The sequence below is a fragment of the Chroicocephalus ridibundus genome, chromosome 3 (genome assembly GCF_963924245.1).
Source record: "Chroicocephalus ridibundus chromosome 3, bChrRid1.1, whole genome shotgun sequence".
NCBI lineage: Eukaryota > Metazoa > Chordata > Aves > Charadriiformes > Laridae > Chroicocephalus > Chroicocephalus ridibundus.
Genome location: NC_086286.1, coordinates 11885179 through 11910881, shown reverse-complemented (window position 1 = coordinate 11910881; position 25703 = coordinate 11885179). Strand labels below are relative to the sequence as shown.

The 25703-nt window shown below is 55.2% G+C and overlaps 2 protein-coding genes across 3 annotated transcripts in view; one reads left to right on the top strand and one right to left on the bottom strand.

The window, feature by feature from the left end:
* Positions 1-223: 223 nt before the first annotated feature.
* Positions 224-19103, top strand: LOC134512561 (glycogen phosphorylase, brain form). The gene is made up of 20 exons (XM_063328003.1): positions 224-558; positions 3046-3147; positions 4995-5073; positions 5920-6023; positions 7500-7631; positions 10318-10429; positions 11503-11585; positions 12539-12682; positions 13024-13116; positions 13245-13391; positions 13505-13668; positions 14026-14140; positions 14862-14963; positions 15101-15248; positions 15812-15870; positions 16207-16348; positions 16689-16896; positions 17336-17470; positions 17663-17729; positions 17988-19103. The coding sequence occupies exons 1-20, from the start codon at positions 316-318 to the stop codon at positions 18138-18140; spliced, it is 2532 nt and encodes an 843-aa protein (XP_063184073.1). The 5' UTR covers positions 224-315; the 3' UTR covers positions 18141-19103.
* Positions 19104-19687: 584 nt separating this feature from the next.
* The window catches only part of ABHD12 (abhydrolase domain containing 12, lysophospholipase), a 40539-nt gene continuing 34523 nt past the window's right edge, over positions 19688-25703 (bottom strand). For both annotated transcript variants that reach the window (XM_063328004.1, XM_063328005.1), the window contains 6 exons: positions 24162-24199; positions 23890-23969; positions 23420-23502; positions 22629-22707; positions 22195-22322; positions 19688-21692 (listed from right to left, as the gene is read on the bottom strand). In XM_063328004.1, the coding sequence (XP_063184074.1) occupies positions 21653-21692; positions 22195-22322; positions 22629-22707; positions 23420-23502; positions 23890-23969; positions 24162-24199 (448 nt within the window). In that variant the 3' untranslated portion in view covers positions 19688-21652. The remainder of the gene's footprint in view (positions 21693-22194; positions 22323-22628; positions 22708-23419; positions 23503-23889; positions 23970-24161; positions 24200-25703) is intronic.

Here is a 25703-nt window from a genome sequence, read left to right as displayed (position 1 = left end):
ACCCCATCCTCCCCCGCCATCCACGTCCCCACACGCTGTCCCCGTCCCCATCATCCCGCCACCCCGGTCCCAGCGCCGGGGCAGGCGGCAGGGCGATGGCAGCCACGGACGCCCCCCGCCGTGCTGCGGCCCGCCCCGGCGCTGCGGGCCCGTGCAGGGGCGGGCGGCCGCTTCCCTCAGCGGGGGCCGGGCCGGGCGCCAGCCGTGCGGGGCTCCGCCTCGTCGCGGGCGGCGGAGGCGCAGGCGCGGCGGTCGCGGCCCCGGCTGCGGCAGAGCCAGAGGCGGCGGCGGCGGCGGAGCCGGTCGGGCGGCGGGATGGCGGCGCCGCTGAGCGACGGTGAGCGTCGGAAGCAGATCAGCGTGCGGGGGATCGCGGGGCTGGGGGACGTGGCGGAGGTGCGCAAGAGCTTCAACCGCCACCTCCACTTCACCCTCGTCAAGGACCGCAACGTCGCCACCCCCCGCGACTACTACTTCGCGCTGGCCCACACCGTGCGCGACCACCTGGTGGGGCGCTGGATCCGCACCCAGCAGCACTACTACGAGCGGGACCCCAAGGTGAGACCCCACCGCAGCCGGGCCCCGGGGCGACGGGGGTGGGGGCAGGGGACAGCTGCCACTTCCCCGTCGGCCCCGCGGGTGTTTCCGTGTCGCTTCCCCCCCTCCCCGACGGGGTGTCACTGGGGACGTGGCCTATGGGCGTCCCCACGGCCGTGTGCCTCGCCGTGTCCCCTTGGGCATCGCCACAGCCACGGCCCTGTCCCTCGTGCACCTCACCGTGGCTTCATCCCCACAGCCGCGGGCACCTTGCCATGGCCACGTCCCCTTGGGCATCGCCACAGCCACGGCCCTGTCCCTCGTGCACCTCACCATGGCTTCGTCCCCGTGGGCATGACCACGGCCGTATCCCTCTAACGCCCCTTGCTCTGGCCGTGTCCCCGTGGGTATCGCCGTGGCCCTGTCCCTCACATGCACCTTGCCATCGCTGTGGCCTTCATGCACCTCCCTGTGGCCGCGTCCCTGTGGGCATCGCCGTGGCCGTGACTCTTGGGTGCACCTCACCATGTCCCCGTGGGCCTTGCCCCAGCCACGTCCCTCACACGCATCTTGCCATGGCTGCGTCCCCGTGGGTGTCACCGTGGCCGTGTTCCTCATGCAGCTCGCCATGGCTGTATCCCCACAAGCTTCTTCGCAGCCCTGTCCCACGCTGCAGCCACGTCCACCCTGCAGCATTGCCACAACAAGGCCCCCTGCGCCTTGTCACAGCCCCTGTGATCCCTCTGTGAGTGTGTCCTCGTGTGGGCCTTGCTGCTGCCAGCTCCTCTGCATGCTTCACCGTGGCCATGTCCTGCGCTCACGCCACTGTGGTAGTGTCCCTTGTGGGCATCATCACCTCCGCGTCTCGGCACATGCCCCAGCACAGCCATGTCCTGGCTTCGCTCCTGCGGAGCCCGCAGGCAGCTCGGCTTTGAGGCTGGAGAGGAGTTTCTTGCCTCCTGCAAACCAGACAAGCTCTCCCAGGTCAACAAACCCTGGGGAGTCGGTGGTTCCTGGGGGACTTGGAGGCTCGTGTGCCCTCTGGAGCAGAACAGGGGCTTGCTCCCTCCTCTCCTCCCCACTTGTCAAGTCAGGACAGCGATGCTGGAGATGTTGGAGGCTGTGGGACGTTACTTAGCCCTAATCCTTTTGAATTAAGACTCGATCCAGCACTTAAGTGGACAGCCCCGGAGGGCAGGTGTGTACGAGAAAAGGCACATACCTTCCCAGCGTGCAGGCAGCTGCCTTCCCGAGTCAGCTCTTTTCTCGGGGTTATGGATATTGCCTTGACACAAGAAACAAGCTGCACTTTCACGCCGGTACGGCTGCACCCACGCTGGGAGTTACGCTGCTGCGTGGAGCTCTCCCTTTTATCCTTACTCACGCAAATGCGCCCTGATCCATATTGCTGCGCTAACAGAAGGGATTGTACAGATCCCGTAAGGGCTAAGAGGCGCTTGGAGTGGGGTTGCTTACCGTCCCCTGCGCTTAGCTTTTTCACTAGAAACACATCCCCATGGAAGGCTGAAAGGAAGAGAGTATTTATGCAACCGTGCGATGTTTTCAGTCTTTCCGATGAGCCCCAAAGGAGCAGATGGACCCTTTTGGACTCCCAGCGGAGGTGGCAGAGTGGGTAATCCCTCTGCTTAGCGTGTCCCAAGGCTAGCGGGGAAGGATCCCAGCTACGAAGGAAAGAGATTCAAGGAGAAGTGCGATTTAAAGTCAGGCTGTTGCTCCGTTAAAAATTCCTGTTTATTTATAAAAAGTATCTGTAGCGATAAATCTGAGTGAGGGCAAAAGTTCGCGTAGCCTGCTTCTCCTCCAACAAAGAGGCTTCCATTAGCATTCGCGGCACAGGCACGGCTCCTCTGAAACTTGGAAGGTCACCACGGAGCAGCCTGTCTCGCACAGTTGTGCCGGCAGCCCCTGCCACCCGCGGGACAGTTGATTTGCTCAACAGGGTGATGGTGTTTGTGCGTGAAACTCGATGCGGGGAGAACAGGAGGCCCCAGGCGACAGGAGTGCTGGAAAATCACTGGCAGGAAGGAGCCAGAGCCCGGCTGGTGTGTGCGAGGCTTGGGGCGGGGGGTGTCTCGCTCCCGCTTTCGGCAGGCTCTGCATCAGCTTCAGCTCAGCACGGGAAAAATTTAAAAGCCCAGTGTAAGCATCGCCTCCACTGAGCTTGACAGTGTATAAATATACCATTCAGCATCCTAGATAATTCTTGCCCTAAGTTAATTAGGGAAACACTTAGCAGGCAACGAGATTTTTTTTCTATAGAAGGCTGTTGGCTGGGAGAGGCGCAGCGGAGGGCTGGCTGGCATCCCGCGCAGGATCCTTCTGACAAACAAACTGCGGTGCGTGGTGTTCGGGAGCAGGCGCCAAGAGCCGGTTTGGGAAGAGACGTCCCGTCTCTGGAAAGCACTTTGGGTCTGCTCTTGACTTTAAGCGACTTCGACGAAAGCGCAGTGCCGTGCTGTGTGTAAGCGTCTTGCTTTGCCTCCCCAGCGCATCTACTACCTGTCCCTGGAGTTCTACATGGGCCGCACCCTGCAGAACACCATGGTGAACCTGGGCCTGCAGAATGCTTGCGACGAAGCCATTTACCAGGTGAAGTCTTGGGGTACCGGGGTCTCCCTGAGGAACTAACCAGACTTTTCCACGTGGAGGACTGCGTATCTTTATTTCTCAGGGCTTCCTTCTAAGGATGTGTTATTTTGACTAAACAGAGTGAGGCTTGGCTCTCTGTTAGTGTTCTGCATCCCCCTGGAAAAGACCATAGGGGGACCTTGGGGTTCCTTGGGAGTTGGAGCGTGGTTTTCTCAAACCATCGTTTTCATGTAGTGGCTGGGAAAATCCAGAAGAGTATCCAGAAAGCAACACCCAGTATCCCAAAAGACTAGGGAGAGCTTTCCGTTACTAGGAGAGACGATGGCCCATTGCAGGACATGTAGTCTAATGGGGGAGGCTGGGCCAGAAGGGGAAACGGGAGCACCAAACCACCAAATTACAGTTCATACATGCAGGTAACACAAGGCACTGCAGCAGCACTGCCAGATAAAAGTGAATCACTGGGAAGGAAGAAAAGGGGGGTATTGTTTGCGTGAATTGAAATGTCATCGGATGAGTTCAAACTGGAAAAACCACACCTGAGTACCACCAAGGCAGTCACAAATGCGAGGCCATGGTTACTTAGGCTTGCAGCCACCTCTGCAGTGACCTTCTTGACAAAGTATGAGTTTTTGGGCTTTCTCACCCAAAAGCTTGATTTCCCCTCTCTTCTTCCCCCCTGCTCCTGACTGGATTGATCCATGTGACACTTCCTAGCAGAAGCTGGCTCTGTCACCACCTTATCAGAATGAGGTGCTGCGATTGCAGATGAAACGTCCCGGCCAGCACTTTCCCTGCCAAGGGACGGGAAGGGATTTCCAGGGAGGGACCTGACACATTTCCTCTCTGAGGTATTGTGCCTCGGAGGGCAGGATGGGTTTTTTCAGGGAGGATCCTCAAGTCCATGTGCTGATTTGGCCTGATGTGTGAGCGGAGACTTCCTTCACTGTAGCCTCTGACATGTGGAGCTCATTATGGCTGGTGGCCAGCTTGGATGGGAGGTCTTGTATCCAGCATGGCTCTGTCACTGAGGGAATTCAGCTTGGTTTTTGTGACCCTGTCACACTGCATGAGGCTTTCCCAGCTTGTGGTTGCAGACCGCTGAAGCACTGGGAGAGCAGTTTGGGGAGCATCCGTGGTGTCAGCCTGACTCCCCACTGTCCCCCTGGCACTGAGGTGGGATACTGCTGCCCTCTGAGGCAGCATCTCTTGACTCCAGGAGAGTTCTTGCTGTTGCCTTCATCCGGCAGCAGCCCCCAGGCCAGAGAACAAATGGCCCGAGAGATGCAGCAGAGGAAACAACCGCTTCCAGCCATGGATTCCGGCCAAGGAGCTTGGTGGCAGGATGCGGGACGGCACGGAGTGTAACAGTGAACGCTGCAGCAACCAGCTGCCGGCGTGGTCGTGCCCTTCCTCAAGGACGGGGCGGGCGCGAGCGGAGGGGTGACGTGTGTACCCAGGCAGGACTCGGCGGTCCCTTCCACGCCGACTTGGCCATTTGCCATCCTGTCTCCAGCGGCGAGTTCGGTGGGAGGACCTCCTGGCTTGAGGTGCTGCCAGGAGACGAGTGTTTTGTTTGCAGTCTCTAAGGAAACCTAGTTCATGGGAAAGCGATGTTTGATGATGGGCTAAATTGTTTTTCAGTTAATTGGGCTGCCCGGGGACCAGAGGCTGGTGAGATACTTTGTGGGGAGAGGAGGGTGGAGGGAGGCAGAGACCCCCACCTGTGGGTTTAATATCCCGTGGCGTGGGTTGTTTTGGGATCTGTGTTTGCCCTCCTCGGAGAGCAGCCCCAGGGCATGGGCTTCGGGCACTGACATGTTCTGCTGTGGCTCTTTCCTCAATAGCTGGGTTTGGACTTGGAGGAGCTGGAAGAAATCGAAGAAGATGCTGGGCTGGGAAATGGAGGCCTGGGCCGCCTGGCAGGTAATATGGGGAGAGGGGAGCCCCCTTCTCGCACAGAGCACAGCGGGACTGAGGGTGGCCTGGCTGGAGGCTGTCACGGCCTCGCCACCAGCACTGCGGGAGGACAGCGTGCAGACCTCAGCCCGCAGCCCTTCAGCAGCGTCGTGCCCTCCTGCCTGCTCCTGGCTTGGCCAGAAAGGAGCCCTCTCCCCAGTGAGAGCATCCAGGAGGTGGAGTTGTGTTGTCTGGGACACAGCAGGCGGGTCTGTGGCTGAAAGAGGCCATCTGGAGCCTTTCTTCTCACCTCCCTGTGGAATATCTCACTTTTCGGAGGCACCCAAGCAGCTCTCACGTAGGCATGCTATTTTATATATCTCACGTTGGCTGCTATTTTAGTCTGCCTGTCCCACGGGACTGCTGGAGAGGAGACCTCCCCATCGTGGAGGAAATGCTGGGGCTGATAATTACCAGAGCTGCCCCGGGCTGAGGGCTGGAAGGGTTTGCTTTGAAGGTGATGATAGCAAAGTAGCTGGTGGAGCAGCGAGTCGGGGTCAGAAGCCCTGCTTTACCAGGCAGGCAGGCTTAGAGAAAGGCGTGGGCACTGTGGGCAAGTTTAGAAGATCACTTTGCAACAGGGCTGGATTTGGATTTTTGGTGACCTGCCCTTGTCATCAACAACTTCGGGGTGTTTGTGGTGGCTTGGCAGGACGTGCGTGGGGTCCTGCTGCAGGCTGTCTCCATCTGTCCCTTCTGCACGTGGATTTCCTCTGAGTAATAAATATTGGTTGTGGCTGCTCCTCACCCCCGTGCACAGCCGTAGTTGTGGGGTGAGGTTCCTTGTGGCGTGACCATGCTCTGCTCTTCCAGCTTGCTTCCTGGACTCCATGGCCACGCTGGGGCTGGCGGCGTATGGTTACGGCATCCGTTACGAGTTTGGTATCTTCAATCAGAAGATTGTTGACGGCTGGCAGGTACACTGGCAAACTCAAGTCACCCTTTCTCCTTCTGTTTCATGCTGCCGGTGGCCACCTCTGCCTGTGGACGAGGCCCAGTCACGAAAACAGCACTGCGGTGGCTTGGGCCGTTCATAAACGGGGCGTTTGAGCCCATCAGCTGGTGCCAAATGGGCTGTCGCTTCCTACTGCTTGTGCTGACCCTCAGGCTCTGACCACCTGAGCAAAGAGCAGTTATGAGGGTGGTGGGGTGCGTGTGTGGCAGGCACTCACCCAGGGACACGTGCAAGCTCATCCACACCAGTGACCAACCCGGCAAGATGGTGCTGGAGCTGAGCCTACGGGGCATGGCAGAGGTCTCCCTGCCCGGGCCTCCACGGCACAGCTGCAACAACCCGGGAGTCCCGTCCAGCCTGGCAAGGGTCAGGCTAAGGATGGAGATGTGGCTAAACACCAAATGAAGGTGTCTGGTGGAGGCTGAATTTGAACATGATGGAGCACGTGCAAGTGCCTGGGGCGCTGCTGCTCCTGCGGGTTCCCTGGGAGACGGGCAGCAAGGGCTTAAACAGGGGCTCTCCTGTAGCATTAATGACTGCAATATTTTGCAAGTGAAAATAGGCTAAAAAACTGCCTCATATGGCAGTTTTCCCTAGTGTATGTTTGGAAATGGTTTCCATTAGGAGACCTGTCTTGCTTCTGAGCATAAAGGACCCCTTTTTTACCCCTCAAAATAGCTCTCCATAAGTCAGGAAGGGTGGGAGGTTTGAGGTTGTTTTTTCCTCCTTCCCCACAAAGAAGCTGCAATGCTAAGCTCTATAAATGGTGAAAACAGGGGGAAAAAGCATCCACTGTAATTGGCTTGATGTTACTTAAAAAAGAACGGGGATGGTGGCAACGCTGGGTTGTGGCTCAGACCTGCCCCCGACCTGGCAGAGAAGTGCCTGCAGGCACAGAGCATCTCCAAGTGCCTCTGCCCCTCTGGTTTCTGGTGCACATCAGCCTTGGTGGCTCTACTGAATTCACTTCACTCCCGTTGATGCTGTTATGAGCAGAGGCGCAGAGGACAAAGCAGGTGGCAAGACCTGGTTTCCAGGGCGTGGTTTGTGGCCAGGAACAGCACCAATGGGCTTCTTAGGGAACCACATCCTACATATCACACTATCATGGTCAAACTGCACGTAAAGCCCTCGAGGGACACCGAGTTCAGGGGTCTGTGCCGTTCGGATGGTTTAAACCTGGACAGCTCTGCAAAGCTCATAGAGGCTTTGTAGTTGTCATCCATGTAGTCATCCATGATGATGGATGTAGTCCATCATCATGTAGTAGTTGATGGAGTTTTGAAAAGCCCAGCTGTCCTCTAGAGGCCTCTGCATATCCATTTTTAAAGCCAGCTTACTAAAGCTTTGCTTTTATACTGGCCACCCTTTGGAGAGCCCAGTTTAGCCTTCACTCGGAGGCACAAGCCATCCCTTGAAGCCTGTTTGCCTCTTGCAGGTGGAGGAGGCCGATGACTGGCTACGCTACGGCAATCCCTGGGAGAAAGCTCGCCCAGAGTACATGCTCCCTGTGCACTTCTACGGCCGCGTGGATCACACCCCCGAGGGCGTGAAGTGGGTCGACACCCAGGTACTAACATCTCTCTCGGAGCTGGACACGGGGAGGATGGGCCAGGGTCGTGTGGAGGGGGAGAGTCTGTCCCCAGGCTGCCTGAGGTGGTCAGACTTTGCTTGTCTGCCAGTCTGGCAAAACTCTCTCTGTTACCCCTTGCAATTACGAAGGTGACTTCGTTGGCTACGTCTGCAGTGGGATTTGAGGAAAAAGAGGGATGAATATTCAGTCACGGCTGTAACTTCAGATCGGTTGGGGCCTCCTCTACTCATGTCCAGGGTGAAACCCCAGAGTCTTGCATGGATTTATGTCGGAGGAGGACTGTATCACTGGCAGCAGTGGTAGGCTCCTTCCATACTGCTCCTGGGCTCCTCTTCTGACCCCAGCACTAGTCCAGGGTTCCAGGGATCCCAAGCAGTGCAGTGGAAGCACTGCTTCCCGCAAGGAGGTGAATTTTCCGATAGTGCCGTTAAGGGAAAGAAGTTGTAAAGGCTCAAAAAACTTGGCTCACTCAAGGCTCACTCAAACCCCGTGGTTTTGCAGGTGGTTCTGGTGGTGCTGCTGTGGGTGGAGATTCATCTCGTGGGGTGGCCATGGAACAGTCCCTTCGGTGTTTAACTCTCATGATCACAGCAAGTTTCTCTTTCCCAGACCTGCCTAAAGGGGTGGAGTGTTGTCAGGGCAGGCTGGAGGCATGGTTTCAAGTCTCCAGTCTGTCTGGAGGCCTTGTTTTGTGGCACCATGGAGAGCAAATGCTTCTTCAGCCTCCCACAGCTGGGGAGGTCATGCTGTGCTTGAGGAGCCTGTGACTGCTCAGAGCACAGGCTGCTGCGCCGTAAATGCATTCCAGTCTTACAGCTGAGGAAGGCAGGCTTTAAAGAGGCAGAGATTTACTAAGAGGATTGAAGATGTTTCAGCCTCTCCTGGCTAAGCACTGCCCAGGATGGAGGAAGGAAGGACTATGAATTTCTCTGGGATTCAGGGGCGCGACCTAGCCTTGTTCCCATGGTGTTCCAGGGTCTCTGAGCCTGATGAACCAGCTCTGTCCACCTGAGGAACGCACAGTCATAAAGCCTTTTCAGCCCTGAGAGCTGGAGCTCAGTTGTGGAGTCGCCTGGGCCCACTCAGAGGGGAAATAAACCCGGTCCTTTTCCAGGGACCCTGGTTTTCGAAGGCTGTGCGGTGACCTAGGCCATTCCCAGGACACACAGTGCAGGGGTTCAACACAGCCCTGTGAACAGCACGGAGACACCCTGCCAGAGCTCTCCGGGGAAGCGTACATCCACTTGGGGACCGAGTGCCATTGCCTTTCGACGTGCTCTTCTTCTGACCCCAGCATTAGTCCAGGGTTTCAGGGATCCCAAGCGGTGCAGTGGAAGCACTGCTTCCCGCAAGGAGGTGAATTTTCAGATAGTGCTGTTAAGGGAAAGAAGTTGGAAAGGCTCAAAAAAAGCCAAAGACGCAGTCTCCAAATATAGCATCACTTAGTTCATGTGATGTGTGCCCCAGTCCCGTGGCTCAGGCAGGGCAGGCTTTCTGCCTGCTTCCATGTTCGGAGCTGGTAATAGCAGCTTTGAGAGCCTGAGCTCTTGCTGATTCTCCCCAGAGGCGGGGTGTTGCCGACGCCAGCACGAAGAGGCTGTTCAGGGTCAACGTGCTGATCTGCTGGGTTTTCCCTGCCTTCTGAGCACAGCTCCTTCAGTTCTCTGCTGCCTCTCCCACCTTTGCTTGGGGACAGCCTGGCTGTCACGCCGGTACACACTGACTTGTTCAGGAGGATGCTGGCTCCTTTTGCCGGTGTCAGAGAAGCAAGCCCAGGCTCCGTGCTGCAGGATCAGGGCCTTGCTCCGCAAGCACTGTTCAGCTCTGCTGGCATTAGCCCTCAGCCTCTTTGTTCCAGGCTGAGGACGGGGTGCCTTGCCTTGCTGCACGGCAGGTCTGGAGACACACAGATGTTGGCACAACAGTGAGCTGGAGCACACGAGCTTGGAAGCGCATCCATGCCTTGCCTGGCTAGTGTAATCTGAGCTGGGAGCCCCAGTGCTACTCCCTGTAGCCGTGTGTGCAGCATCCTGATGCTTAAGCATCATCCATGGAGTGCACTGATAGTTTTGCGCTCATGTTCATTTCGGGTGCTGGAGATCTCAGTGGATTTACCCAGACAGGTTCAACACACCTTGACCGTCAGCTGAATTGCCCTGGGAATGGCGCTGTGGTGGTAGGGTTTGGTCCTGGCAGGCTGCAGAAGGCTAAGGGGCAGGATTCAGGCTGCGGAATTTATCCCAGATGGAAACACAAAGGTCCCAGCTGCCCTGGCCCTACCCCAGCCCAGGCAGAATCGCAATGGCCAGCTGAGGATGCTTGCAGTGCTCTGGTGACTAACAGGTGTGACAGTTGGTACAGGAAGGTCAGCAGGTTGCTTGCATCTCTCTCTTACATGTCATTGATGGGCTCGTAACTCCAGTTTGTCAGTAAAGCTCCAAGCAGCACTTCTTCTCCTATTAATGCTTTGCCAGTGGATGCTGGAAGTGCCCGTGATAGCAGGAAAGCCTGTGAAGCGCAGCCAGTGTGTTTCAGTTAGGCAAGATCCTTACCGCAGCCAGTCTGTGTCCTCTGGATTCTTCTTGTAGAGGTTTCAGCCACTTTCCCACCTTCTCTGAGGCCACCGTGCTGCTAATCAGAGGGGAATCTTGTCCTTTTGCAGGTTGTCCTTGCTATGCCTTACGACACGCCAGTACCAGGATACAAGAACAACACTGTGAACACCATGAGGCTGTGGTCTGCAAAAGCGCCCAATGACTTCAACCTCCAAGAGTGTAAGTGCTGTCCCTCCACTGCCTCTCTTCTGGACAGGCTGGGACATGGTTGTTCCTGTGTGCATAGCACCTGGCACAGCACTCCCCATCTGGCCTGTTATCCATACCTCCTGGCCACTTCCAAAACACGTGCGCATCCATGGATCACGCACACTACCTCAAACCACTTCCAGAGCCCTCATGCACCAGGACACCCATCCGCCCTCCTTCCATCCCCGTCACGCTTCTCATGTTCTCAAAACCTGGCCCGTGCCTTCCCCGAGGGACAGACCAACCTCCCACTGCCTTCCCCACATCACCAAATGAGCTGCAAAGCCATACTTGCCATGGAGGGTCATTTCTCTGCGGCATCATCCCTTAGCGCTGAAGGAAAAGAGCAATACAGCCCACCTCACTGCTGGTTTCCTTTGGGTCGACCTGTGACCTCTCTAGGGCACTTGTCAGGCTCTAACTGTAGTGCTGAAGAGCAGATACAGGGCAACCAACACACAAAATAGTGCTAGGCTGTTACAGAAGGGGAAGGTTTTAGACTAGACTAATTTGTTTTATTCTTCCGTACTGGCAAGCACAGAGATGCGTGGGTCCAAGTAGCCCTGCCAGGAGAACTTGTGTGGGACGAGGGCTGATGGTTCTCAAGTCCTCATAATGTCTCTTCAACTCTTGATTGGCAGCTGCGAGCTGGGTTTCGGATGAACCTTTTGTACCCTTTAGGAGTTGAGTGTGATTGTGGTCTTTGTGCTTCTTTGCCCTGCCCCATTTCTCCTTAGTCCTTAAGCAAGACTGCTAGTCACTCACTTCCTTTTTTTGCCTTCTCTGGCTGTTATCTGTCTTCAGTTTTTTTGTCTGTCCTTCCTGATACATGTGTCTTCAGAAACCGCAGGCAGATGTGCCTTTTTCTTATCCCATCTCCTCCTGTCTCTGCTGCCTTTCACACATGTACATTCCCATTCATATTTCATTGATACCAGCCTGAATGTTCCCGTTACAAATCTATGAGAGAAGAGGGAAAAGCACAGTGTCAGGCACCTGCCTGAATCTCTACGGCTGCTCTGTGTGTTTCTCTCTCGCTGCAGTCAACGTGGGTGACTACATCGAGGCGGTGTTGGACAGAAACCTGGCAGAAAACATCTCCAGAGTCCTGTACCCAAATGACAACGTGAGTGACTCTCTTGCCTCTCTTTCCTGCTGCTCAGCATCATGCTCCCTGCAGTTGTGCTTGCAAACAAGGCGGTACTGGAAGGTCACGGCCACCTGATGTTTATTGTCCTGGTTTGAGGATTTTTAGTACGATAGGTTGGCCCCCTAATTCTCAGCACACAGACACAGCTCTGCTGGCTTCAGAGGGTCTCTGCGGACTGGTGGCAGCCGAGAGTCTGGCCCGTATTGCATAGCTGCTGTGTTCCCTGCGGCAAGGAGGGGAAGACATATTATTCCTTTGAATTCAAGGCAGTTGCCTATTTAAGCTCACCCTTTGCAAAAGCAAGTTGTCATTTCGGAGGCGGCCATGAGGGGGAGACCCATTTCCAGCCCCAGTTCAAGGGATTTCTCACTGCAGGGACTGTCCCAGGCCACGCACTCCCTCTGCACCGGATCCTAAAGGGAAGAGCCCTCGCTATCTAGTCATGGATTAGCATCTGTGCTGGAAAAGTTCATCTCCTCCACTTTATCCCCACCCTCTCATTCCTGATGGTGTTTTAAAATAGACCAGTGGGATGTGTAGCGTGCATGGGAGGCAGCTGGTGTGTCCAGAGACGCTGGCTCCTGGCTGTCGCAGGGAATACAGAATCCTTGCTCCAAATAATCCTGCAAAGGGTCTTGCAGTGAGGGAGGGAGCTGCACTTGCTCTAGAGGAGTAGGATGGATGTGGCAGGTTCTGTTGCCCTCTGGAGGCAGCTGTTTGGGATGCTGAGCCCCTTGTCAGTCCCTACAGCTGCCGCCCCATCAGGGGCAGCATCAGAAACACCCACATTTGCCCCGATGAGGTGCTGAACCTGTGAGGCCTGTTGGGAAGTCCATCAGCGTGGACAGGAGCATCTCCAGGGCTTTGGCTGCCAACTGGGGATGGCAGCTGCAGCACTGACGGCTGTGGTTCCCCCCCACCACTTGCAGTTCTTTGAAGGCAAGGAGCTGCGGCTGAAACAGGAGTACTTTGTGGTGGCTGCTACCCTCCAAGACATCATCCGCCGCTTTAAGTCCTCCAAATTTGGCTGTCGAGACCCTGTGAGAACATGCTTTGAAACCTTCCCAGACAAGGTGAGTTTGTGGGCAGAGGGGGGTCCGGGGGTGTTTCAGCCAGACCTGCCTATCATGAGGGGAGAGCAGGATGCTCAGGACCAGGTGGGAGCACCTATACAAAGACCCTCACAATTTGGGTTGGAAAATAGGTGATCTCCAGGCCTATTTTCCCAGGGAAAAATTTGCAATTTGGAACAAAACTTGCAAAGGTTGAATGGCTCCGTTCCTGGAAGCTCTGTTTCTGGGATGTGTGCCATGAGAAGAGGCCTGGGGCCGACTTTCACCCTAGCCCCATGCCTGTGGGACACTGTCCCAGTCCTGTCACTGCCAGATCTGAGCCCAGCAAGTCTGTGTTGCAGGTGGCTATTCAGCTAAATGACACCCACCCTGCCCTGTCCATCCCAGAGCTCATGCGGATCCTGGTGGATGTGGAGAAAGTGGACTGGGACAAGGTAAGCAGAGCAGGGAGGTCCATGCCGAACCTTGCAGTTGAAAGAGCTTCTGTCCTGTCCCTCACCCGCGGTTTCCTTTCCCTTCCTGGCCTGGGCACCTGCACGTTAACCTGCTGTCTGTACCGCAGGCCTGGGAGATCACGAAACGGACCTGCGCCTACACCAACCACACCGTGCTGCCCGAAGCCCTGGAGCGCTGGCCGGTCTCCATGTTTGAAAAGCTGCTGCCACGTCACCTCGAGATCATTTACGCCCTCAACCAAATGCATCTGGACGTAAGGGACTGGGCTGGTGGGAACTCGGGGGGTCTTGGATCTGTCTGCCTTTAGAATGGGAGTGTTCCTAGACCCTGCGGCTGGGTCGCTAATGTCCCTCTTTCTGCCTGCAGCGGGTGGCAGCTCTCTACCCAGGGGACATTGACCGTCTCCGGAGGATGTCGGTGATCGAGGAAGGAGACTGCAAACGTATTAACATGGCGCACCTCTGCGTGATTGGCTCCCATGCGGTCAACGGCGTGGCCCGCATCCACTCTGACATCGTGAAGAATTCCGTGTGAGTTGGGGGACACCCAGGGCACGCGCCCTTTCCACTCACTGGGCTTTGCCTGCAAGCCTGCGGGGCTAGTTGGAACAATCGGGTGTCAAGGTCTGCTTTGGTTGCCCTGCTGGGCATGGCAGGCTGGGGACACTGTCTCATTCACATGTGTTGCAAGATCTAATTCATCCCCCTTTGGAGCTGGTGAAACCCTCGGCATTACGGCTGAGGAAAGGGGTGAGAGGCAGCATAGAGAGTTCACGGTTGTTACAGGGAGATCGGCAGAGACTGCCCCGAGTCGGGAGCACATACAGTGGGGGGCCCAGCTGAAGCTCTGGGTGGCGGTGGGTGGTTCAGAGCTCCCTGGTGTTCCAGGTTCAAGGATTTCTATGAGCTGGAGCCGGAGAAGTTTCAGAACAAGACGAACGGGATCACGCCGAGGCGCTGGCTCCTGCTGTGCAACCCGGGACTGGCTGATGTTATTGCTGAGGTGAGTCACAAGCATCTGAAGCGAGGGGCTGAGCGTGATCACCTCTTCGTCTGCGCTGATCGGACCTGAGGCGAACGCCTGGCGGGTGTGAGCGAGGACAACCTGGGAGGAGCACGCCTGTTGCACATGTAGGTGTGAGGTTGGCTGGGCTTCAACGTCAGGGATGAAGGGTTGGCCAAAATAGTTGCGGAAATTTGGATCTGGTTCCCTGCCCTCGCAGTGGCTACACACCACCCGTCAGGCAGTACCATGGTGTGAGAAGTGAGGTGTCTGCAAAAGCATTCAGCTTCACAGGCACAAAGGCGCTCCCTTGGAGCTCCATCCCCGGTTCTGTCTCCTTTGTTTACCAGGCCCCCTTAGCATAGGTTTTTGCTTCGCATTGTGACATGGCATAGCTGAAGGACATCCTGCAATTAAATGTATCTTATTGTCCTGCCCGTCAGTTTCTCCAGCTGCCAGGAGGCCCTGGTACCTGTGCACACATCCTCCCTCGAAAGCTCCTGGAGTTAGGGCTTTTGCAAGTGCCTTGTTTCCCCTGTACCTTTGGGTTCCCTGATGACACAGAGAAGTAACCTCGCCATAAGAAACTGTGTCCCTTTTCCTGGAGAGAGTCTCTTCCAATTCCCAACTGGGCTGTGGCGTCTCTGTTGGGGAAGCACAGTTGTGGACTGGGTGAGGTGTCTTACGGGTGGGACATCCCTCTCTCCGTTTATTCTTTTAGAAAATCGGGGAAGACTTTATCACAGATCTGAGCCAGCTGAAGAAGCTACTGGATTTCATCAATAATGAGTCTTTTATCAGGGATGTGGCGAAAGTCAAACAGGTAATGTGCACTGGAGGTGGGGTGGGGGGAAGAAGGCTAAAGGCACCGTGCTCCCAGGGACATGCCAGCACCAAACGCTTACTTCTGATGCAAGGCCTGGGAACGCCTGCCTGTTCCTCATCAGATTTTCTTGCCAGGAGAACAAGCTGAAGTTTGCAGCCTACTTGGAGGAGCAGTACAAAGTCAAGATCAACCCTTCATCCATGTTTGATGTTCAGGTCAAGCGAATCCATGAATACAAGCGGCAGCTGCTGAACTGCCTGCATGCTATCACCCTCTACAACCGTAAGTCCTGCCTGGGCTGGTGGGCAAGGGGTGTCCCCCCACCCTCTCACTGCCAGGGTTCCCAAGTAAAGGTATGCCAGCTGGTGGCCAAGGACTCCTGAGCCTACCTCTGCCCTCCAGTCATGAGGGGCTTCTCTCCAGGAGGGAAAACGGAGTGTCTGAAGGGTCATACAGAGCTTGAGGAAAAGCTCACAGCCCACATCTCCAGCCCAGCTGGGTCCCAGGGCGTGGGTAACCCCCACACCTGTACTGCAGGTGTTAGGACTGACCTGGTACAAGTTAAAACCCCACTCCCCAGTACATGCGTCGGGCCCCTGCCCCTTCCCAAAGGGAGGCAGGTCATTGGAGCTCTGCGTTGTGCTGGCTTGAGTGGTTCTCCGAGGACTTTGCCAGCCCATTTTTCATCCAGCACAGCTCTAGCAGAGGTCTGGTTGGGCTTCAGTGTCCTGCAGGTTTGCTGGGTCAATGTGACGTGGGCTGGGGTCCCAGCCCACCTCTGATGCACGCGATAAACTCTGTCCAGTTTATCTTCACTTCAGTTGCATCATGCCCTGTTCTTTCAGGCATCAGAAGCGATCCATCCAAATCCTTTGTGCCCAGGACTATTATGATCGGAGGAAAGGTAACGTGTTCCAGACTCAGGGCATGCATGGCTCGGTGGGGATGTGGGGAGGGTGCTGTCCCCTTTCTGTGGCTTTTCGGGGCCTGCTGTAGGTTAGCCAGCATGTGTCTGCTGGTGGGCTCTTCAGGAAACTCCTTCATGGACTAATCAGACTGAACAAGGCCCTATCACTCTTTCCCTGTGGCTCAGGCCTTCTCCCAGTAGGGTGCTTTTGCTGGTCCATGTGAACAGCAGAGGCAAGGCCCAGATTCTCCCTGTGGGAAGGACCTGCACTGGCACCTCTCATGCTCTCCCTCCCTTAAAAGCCTTCACCGTTTCTGGGCTGCTCTTCTTCAGGCGGCCCCTGGCTACCACATGGCCAAGATGATCATCAAACTCATCACGTCCATCGGTGAGGTCATCAACAACGATCCCTGTGTGGGGGACAAGCTCAAGGTCATCTTCCTGGAGAACTACCGGGTATCCTTGGCTGAGAAGGGTATGTCTGGTTTTGTGTACTCGCACGTCAGGAGCTGGGCATGTCCCACCTGAGCCCAGAAACTGGCTGGCCTGAGAGGCTGTCATGGCAGGTGACCTAGCTCTCCCTTAGGAAGGGCCTGAGGGCTCCGCACAGGGCAGGGAGCCAGCTTCATGCAGGAGCGACAGCAGCTGCGTGGGGTTGGGGCAGGGCTGAGCCTGGCTCTGGCTCCAGAGCCGCGCTGTTTGGGCTGAGGTTGAGGTCAGCAGATGCCCAGGGTTGTGTTCTGCTGTCCTGGGCCCAGGTCGTGGGGAGCTGCAGTGTGCCAAGGATTAATTCCTACCTCTCTTGCACCCGGCAGTGATCCCGGCGGCGGATCTCTCCCAGCAGATCTCCACAGCCGGCACGGAGGCCTCGGGTACCGGCAACATGAAGTTCATGGTGAATGGGGCCCTCACCATTGGTACCATGGATGGGGCCAATGTGGAGATGGCTGAGGAGGCAGGCGAAGAAAACCTCTTCATTTTTGGCATGCGGGTGGAGGACGTGGAGGCCCTGGATCGCCAAGGGTTGGTGCTGGGGAGACCCCAATGCGTGCCGGGGCTTGTCAGGTGTGGATATGGGTCCCAGCTCTGGCAGGGAGAGCCACAATCTCTGGGGGGAACACCTTCCTCCCTGGGCAGCTGTGGAGCAGGAAAAAGCTGGGGGCTGGAGGCAGCCCTCCACCTTGGGCTGGTCAGGGAATGGTCCATCAAGGATGCAGCCCAGGCAGCTCGCCCAGAGCACAGCAGCTGTGAGTGGGATGCGAGCCTGGGCACAAAGTGTTTGAGGCACTGTGACTGGTCTCGGAGCCACTGTCAGGGTGCTCTGATGGGACACAGCCCCAGGAACAAGGCCCCCTCGCTCGGGAGCCATACCATATCCTTGCCTGCCCCAGGGTCCTGCTCTCTGGGTGCTGGGCCCCAGGGGAGAGCATCATTCCCTACAGCCCGTCTCTGCTGGGCGCAGGTACAACGCGCGGGAGTACTACGAGCGGCTGCCAGAGCTGCGGCAGGCCATCGACCAGATCAGCAGCGGCTTTTTCTCCCCTCGAGACCCTGGTTGCTTCCGGGACGTTGTCAACATGCTCATGTACCACGACAGGTGAGTCCTGGCAAGCATCCCCTTTGGTGGGCTGCTCTCCACCTGCCCAGGCCACCTTCCCAGCCGGCCTGGGTGCCCCTGGCCAGGGACTAAGCCCTGCCTGCCCGCAGGAGGATGTCCGTGCCGCCCTGTCCTGCCACGCTGGGACCCTGCAGCAGGCAAACCCCAGCCTTACTCTGCTTTGGGTTTCAGGTTTAAGGTGTTTGCCGACTACGAGGCTTACATTAAATGCCAAGGCCAAGTGGACCAGCTGTTCATGGTAAGAGCTGCCCACTAAGGGGGAGGGATGGAGTCCTTGGCCATGGCAGTGCAGTGGGGAGACTGGGGGGGAGCTGGGATGAGCATGTCCCCGGGGAGTTCTCCTTACAGACACCACATCCTGTGGGCATGAGGCAGGTCTTGCCGTTTCGGCAGCTCCACAGCGCAGCGCGTAAACCAACTAAGTGGTTCCCTGCAAGGCTACAAGCAGGGACAAAGCTGAGTTAACACGTGCTGACGTTGCCTCTCCTCTTCCCAGGACCCCCGGGAATGGACTAAGAAAGTCATCAGGAACATTGCGTGCTCGGGCAAGTTCTCCAGTGACAGGACCATCATGGAGTACGCCCGGGAGATCTGGGGTGTGGAGCCGTCTGCCACAAAAATTCCCCCACCCAACCTCCCCCGGGATTGATGGAAGCACAGAGGGAAGGAAGGAGGGATGGGTTCCCAGCCCAGGAGGCCTCACCTGCATTTCACCACCAGTCAGATGGGCTCGGCTCTGCAGGAACAAGGCCTTTCCCTCAGGAGGGTAGAACGATGCTCTGAGGAGGAGCCCTGACTGAGGAACAAGAGCTGGGGGAGAGGAGAAAGGACCCTGTATTTGTACCCACGTATCCAGCCTGCACGTGCTGCATAGTGCTTCTAGTGAGATGACCATGGATAAGTCTTCCACAGCTGTGCTCCATGCTTAACAAGGGCTTTCCAACTAAATCCTCCCCTCTCCCCCTGCATGCAGCCTGGCCTGGCCTCCTTCGCCCTGCCCCATGAGCAGGTTTAGCCAACACAGAGTGTCTTGCATCCTCCTCCAGTGGGTCTGCCAGCCCCAAAGCTAGGCGAGAGGCCACTGTCTGTCCCTCCCGTCATCCCCTTCCCCAGTAACACCTAGAGAAGGTGCAGCTGGCTGTTAAAGCAGCTGGCCCCAGTGCAGACACCAATGTCACACGCCATGTGCCACGAAGAGAAGGAGAGAGGGCCTGGGATCAGCGACTTCCTTGCCACAGAACTTGCCGTAGCCTCCTCCCACGCCTCTTTGTTAACTAAACGCCCAGTAACCAAGCCACTCCAGAGATTTTTTAGCTTCCACATCTGCATAGAGAGGGTTGTACCTGCCACTGCCAGCTGGGTGGCTGACCCTGCTGGGCCTGTAGACCCCAAGCAGTCTCTCGGCTCTCCAGGCACAGCTGTATGCTGGGTGCTACCCGAGGGGTGAACGTCTGTCACAGCTCCCGTGTCCCTCCACAGCTGGGTCATGCTGTTCCGTGTGTCCCTCCCGGTGCTGGGGTCAGAGTTAACACCCGTAGTGCTCTATAGTGCACCAGTACTCCCCTGTGTTGACACCAACTCATTAAAACGACCAGAACACCTGCTGGTTTGACTTTGGGCTGACTGGTGACTGCTCCACAGCTGTGGGTTCAGGTTGCAACAAGGCCTTGCAGCTGTGGCTTCACGGGATGTGGTCCCCTGCAGCACACATGGTGCTGAGGTGCTGGCACCATCATGGGGGCAACATGCCCATGGCAGGAAGGTCACTCTTGCCAGTGCGTAGTGTGTACAGAAGGGAGCTGGTAGCAGAGGCTGCACTGGGATAGATTTAGCCCTAGCTATCTACCTGCACCCCGGGCGTGTTGACTACATGCACTGGGGTGGAGGTTACAGGGTTGGGTTTGCCCTGCAAATGGCACACAGGGCTTCTGTGCTGGAAATCCCACGGGCGGCTCCTGTTTCCCCCATCCCCAGTGGGGAAGCAGAGCCTCGGCTGAAGCCAGACTACAGGCACAGACCCACTGGGCTCCGGGAGAGCCGCTTGCCCAGACCCAGCATCGGCCACGAAGACTTGCCCAGTCCCAGCTGCGAGCTCATCTCCCACGCGCAGCCCTACTGCCGCCCCACCACACACCCAGCTGACCTGCCCAACTGGGAAAAAAAGTCTCAAAAAGCACCAGGTAAAACGGGTAAAGCTGAAGTGATCAGCAGTCAATGCCTTTATTAAAACTACACCACTTTTAGATAAACATTTCAGTTTAAATTTCCAAGCGTATCACTGGCCTGCTAACGGGAATGGCGGTGCTGGGATCACCAACACCAGCGGTTCACGTGCTGGACCCTCGGCTCTGTCCCACTGGAGGAAGGCGGCCAGCCAGCCTCCGGCTCAGGCTGCGCTTTGCCCCAAGCCAGCTGCCGGCAGCAGCATTAGCTGGAATGTGCACATCACTCTCCAAAGCCAAGTAAGTGTTTCTCTTCTGTCAGTGCAATAAATACAAGTGCGTCAAACATAATTTAAGTGGCACAGTTAGCTTATGAGTATCATGGGTCAGAAAACTCAGGGACAACCACGCTATGGCAGAAGAATCTCATTACAAGAACAAGCTACTGTCTGCTTTGCAACTAGTATGAGCCTGCGGATATAACTTGGATGCATGCTGAGCAGTTTACACTACGCTGTACACCCCTGAACGGACCCTTCCAGGCAGCACAATTCACTCTGAGCGCTAGTGACTAAACCTACAGCACCTGCTATTGTCTACACAGCCTGGCGGGGCAGGGCCGGGTCCCCAGCCAGACACCACAGAGTCAGCCTATGACTGTCTCAGTGCAGAGCTCGTCGGTGACATAAAACAGCCCCTCTTCTAGCCCCAAGCAGGGCAAGGACATCCCCAGAAGCTCTCCTCATGGGAGAGGCTCATTCACACTTTTCTGCGTCCTGGACAATGTGCTCCGACGGTGGCTGTGAGATGAGCTGACAAGTGCTAGTGGAAGTGCCTGGGATGCCCAGAGCACAGAAGGGAGGCAAGAGGGAGAAGTGCGGGGTCAGGGAACGAATACCCCAGACCGTTATTTTTGCATGAAGAACCGCATACCACCGCCTGCTTTTAACTGCAGAGGAACAGTGTGGCCACCAGGAACAGGAAAACCTGATCTAAGGAGTTCAAAGGTAGACGAAGCAAAAACCTGCCTTTCCCATCCAAAGGAGGCGCAGGTCTCTCTGGGCGTGTACAGGGAGAATGGAAGACGTCCATTCCCACATCCTGGGCCCATGTTGTTCATGGAAGGGGAGATCAAGCAAAAAAGTAACCTCACACTTTCCGGCTTAAACTCCCAAGTTTGCGATTTACCTACATATGTCGCTGCAGTCTTAATAGGAAGCGCATGTGAAAGGGAGGAGCTCCACAGAGGATAGCAGGGATGGGAGCAGAAATTAATATTCAGAAGGAAAAGGGTACAGAAGAGATAAAAGGGCACTAAGCTTTTCCATTATATAGATGTTTGAAAAAGGAAGAACAAAAAAAAAAAAATCTTTCATTTTATTTCCAAATGCGTGCAATTAGCCCAACACTTGCAACACATTGTGACTGAAGAGCTAAATAAAAATACCTCTCACCACCTGCATCTTCAATGTATTTGTAATTACAGCCACTTAGCGAAAGGGGAAGGCAAAACATGTATTTCCTAGAAAGAGAACACCTCAAACTCAAGCAAGACACCTGTGGTATGGAGATACGGCAAAAGCCATTCGCTTACAAATGAGTCTCTACATGATCCAAAAACAGCAGCAGTGTTTAAAAGTGAAAGAAACACCCTTGGTCATGACGCGCGTGTCCCAGGAATGTCTGTCCTCAGCGGTACCCGCTGGATTGGCCAGGCTTTGTTGTGCTTACATTTTTCACATTTTGGTACCAGGCTCCTGGTCCGTTTTCACCCCTCCATCCAAAAAAGAAGCCAGCAACTTCTTTCTTCTACCATCACAGATGCTGATGCCGGGAGCTGGAGTTGCCAAGGGTACACATCAGGACCAGAGTGGGAATCCCTGACCTCCTCTAGTGCCAGGGATGGAAGAATGGCAGACTGACCCACAGGGAGAGGGGAGGAAAAGGAGAGAGAGGAAGGAAAGAAAGGAAAATCTCTGTGCTGCTAAGCAGCCAGTCTTCAGTGATGATGCTCATGTTCAGATTTTCCCAGGAATTCCCTAGGAAAGGAAACAACACAGCAGTGACGCTCAGCTCTGAAACTCCGGAGCATGCTGCAACCTGCAGGTCTTCCTGTTCCCCTGGCAAATACTAGGGCTTGAGCACTTGCAGCTACAGGGAACAGCACTGGGCTTTGCTCTCACCCACCAGCGGTTCCCACTAGAAGAGGCAAGCAGAAGTAGCTGCTCTGCAAACAACTCCGCCAGAGCATCCAGCTCACAGCAGAGATAAACCAGAGAGGAGAAGCGCTCCCAGTTTCCTGTGGCTCCCCTTCCCAAAGCCTGCTTTGCAGAGAGGTGGAGAGCTCTGGCTTTGTGCTAAGCCAGCCCCAGTATCTCACCCACTCCGGAGACCAAAGTGGTTTTCCTAAGAGCTGCCCAACACAGGCGCCTGTTATACACCTCTCTTGCTCCTGCGGGCATGTCACAGTGTGCCACAAGGCCCCAGGCACCTCCCCCTACCCCCCAAGCCAGAGGAGACACTGTTTAGCTGGGCTGTTACCGCAGTATTCGAGGTAGCTCTGGACTCCTGTAGATGTACTTGTGCCGGTAGCCGAGGTCTGTGTGGAATGGAACAAACTGCACCTTGTAGTCTCGGAAACTCCGTGACGTCGCAGCGATGTTGTAAAGCTGAGTCCAAGGGGAGGCAGGTGAGGGATACATCTCACTCCAAACCAGCCACCCCACCAAACCAGCACCCCTCGCAGGGGTGGGTTATGGGCCCTGGCTTGACCAACTTTGCTAGCTCTAGCTTCGTTTCACTATTGATTTGCCACCTCCAACACCACAGAAGTTGTAATGCCTTTGGGCTACGCATTTCTACATACACCTTCCTATTGCTGACGTGTTGCCTGGCTGGGGTATCGTTCTATCGACAGCAGTTCCTCCCACCAGAAGTTCCTCCCACCAGACCAGTTTGCAAAGCCACACGCATACCTTCTTCCCTAGATGAAATGGTACCACCGGGTCATCCTCAGCATGAAGGATGAGCAGGGAACAGGAAATGTATTTCACACTGTAAAAGAGACGACAACGTCACGAAGGCTCAGAGCAATCCCATCACTCTCTAACACCAACACACTGGGGTTTTCAAGGAAACTGCAATGACAAACATGTCCTGTGGGTCATTAACCGCAGTTCAGATCTTGAAAATACTATTATCCGGGTACCATTCATTTGATCTATAGAAAATTTACTAACGAAAGGCACCCTTGGAGAAGCTATTTGCTGCTTAGACCAGAGAAAAATGGCTAACCCCACTGCAAAGCATCAGCCCACACTGGTTTGGTTTTGGTATTTGAAACCAAATTCACAAATACTCAGGCTCTTGGATGAAAGGCTCAGTGAAAACACACAGTGTTACAACACGCAGGATGGCTTGTGCAAGTGCACAGCAGAGAAATCTCCCCAAACCTTCAATGTCCCAATGCTACTGTTTAACATGTAACGTACACTTGAAAAGCGTAAGTCACGTGGATCAAATTAGCATATCCCTGTGCAGTCTCTGTGCTCTCAGTTGCATCTGTCCTTATTAAGAACAATTAAAAAAAGTAAGAGCTCCACAGTGCAAAGCTGTGCTGCACTCAGGGCTGCGAGAGTAACTGAGATCCCTTCAGCATGTACAATGCTCCAAGAAAGAGCAGAGTGCAGTCTGATGTCTATCCTCCTTGATGCTTGCCACAGCTCACTGCTGCCACAGCTGAAACCCCAGCAAAGCGGGAACTCACTTCTCATCATTTGCAAATTTAATTCCACTTGTCGTGATGGGGTCAAGGAAGAACCAGTCAAACCCAGGGAAGTATCTGTATATCTGAAAGGGAAAATTAGTGTTAGTGGCAGGCGCCAGCAGAACGCTTACACAAACAGCAGCAGCAGTAAAGGGGCAGGCCACTATCATTCCAGTAACATCCCTTGGCTGCTGGCAGCGCTCCCTGCCGCGAGAGCGGAGTCTATCGTCCCCTCCCTATGTTTACTGCCCTTTCTGATCCCAGTTTCTGCTTTCTTTAAGCAGGCTCCGCACACGGCCCTGGTACTGCTTATTGTATTGGTGTTCCCAGGAGCTGCCTTAAATGCAATAACACTTATAAATATCGCTGCTGCCCCACAAGGCATGCACTTAGCTCAGCTACATCACTTTTGGAGGTTAATTTCTAAGCATACAATTACATGCCACTAGCGTGACAGCCACTGTACTTGCCACAGAAAAGGGGTGACTTCGCGCCTCCTCCCGTATGTTGGTGAATGGAGATTCCAGTATCAGGGCATCTGGGGGAGTTTCTGAAAAGTCAAAGGCAATGTGCTGAAATGCAGGGGTGCAGGTAGCCAGCAAGGTCAGGGTCTGCCGTATGAGAGCAGCTGCCAGCGTGGTGCACCAAGGACAGCCTTGTCACAACCACAAACATAGGTGGCAATCTGGGACGCCAGCAGGACCCAGCCTAGGTGGAAAGAGCATCCACCCACCAGACTTACCTCTCTCGCAAAGACGCCTCACTAGATTTGTTGCCACCCTAGAAAGAACAACAATGATCGTTTAGTCTGGAGCAGGCCCTCTGCAAAGCACCAGGCTCTAGTAGTAGGTGGCAGAGGTACAACTCAATGGCTGTAACGTTGGCCCCCTCACGCTGTTTGAGGCCTGGGCAGCCAGCCCACAATCACTTGGGTTCCCACAGGTCTCCCATACCCAACTGTCTCAAATGGCATCAGGCACCTGCATTTAGGTAAGTGATCAAGTCCAAGGAAGCAGCACACCACGTAGCCGCTTGGAAGAACCTCCTTTAAGGTGTTTCTCAGGCTCCCAGCATATCTGCAGCTGTGTGACACAGCCTCTGACCCCTAGACCACAAAGGCGGAGCAAGAAAGAGGGGAATGCGGGGGTACAGGCAGAGGGGTGCTGTGCTCCGGGCAGCTGGAGCGCAGGGTCCCAGGGTGACACTGCAAGGAGTTTCCATAGCTGGGTCAGAAAGCAGCGAGGTCTCCCCCATGCATTTCCCTAACGGGACGGGGGTATATCCAACGTTGCTAAATCCTTCAAGCACAGCATGTTTCAAAAACCTCAAGCTCCAGACTGGCTGTGGTCACCAGTGGAACTCAGCTGGGGACCACAGTCCCCGGCCACTCAGATTGCAGTACATTGGGAAACGTCAGGAGCACGCTCTGACCCAAAAAGGTCTCCTGAACATGGCAAAAATTTAGAGGAAGAGCCAAAGGAAAAGCCTTTACCTTCTCTCAAAGCAGAATGTTTAGTATCATAGCAATGAAGAGGCGCCATGCTGAAATACCTCCCTGTCCCAGCAAAACATTTGTTGGGCAGCAAGGCAAGCTGTTGTGGTCTTAAATGGTTTAATCTGCATGCAGCTCAAGTCAAAAGTAACTCTCATGTTTGCCCTCTGCTCCTCTGCAAATCAAAGGGGTAAGAGCTGCCTGCTGAACACGACCCACCTCCAGACAGCAACGGAAAGGGAGGAAGCAGGAAAGGAAAGTTAAAGACATGCAGGCAAAGGCATCTGACACTTTGAACTTCCCTGTGCCAGGCATGACCACGTAAATGTCACAGATGGCCACAGTGTAGTCATGCAGGCATCTGCATGAGCACTGATTACACAAGACATGTTTGAAAGGACAGGAGAAAACGTTTTGTAAGGGCAAGTCACGTGCACATGTGGCTGGTCTGAGAACTCTTTCAGAGTATCAGAGAAGCCTGATGTTCTGCTCTGAAGGACACAAAGACATGGGTTCACCACAGGAAGAGGTCAGCACAGTCCCACTTTCTCTCCCCTTGGTCAATCTGCATTATATTATTCTAAGTGTCTTTTTTCCAGTGTAACCCTCTGGGCAATGAAGGTTCCAGATCAATTCCTGTATAGTCATTCACTGTAGCCCTTCTCGCTCTGTAGAGTGCAAAGGGGAAGCTACTCTGCAGCAATTATGCCACAGACTCCAAGCCAAGCCAGCCTGGAGATTACGGCAAACAGCACCTTCACCCAAGGTCAGTGTTTAACATTTTTCAGAAGC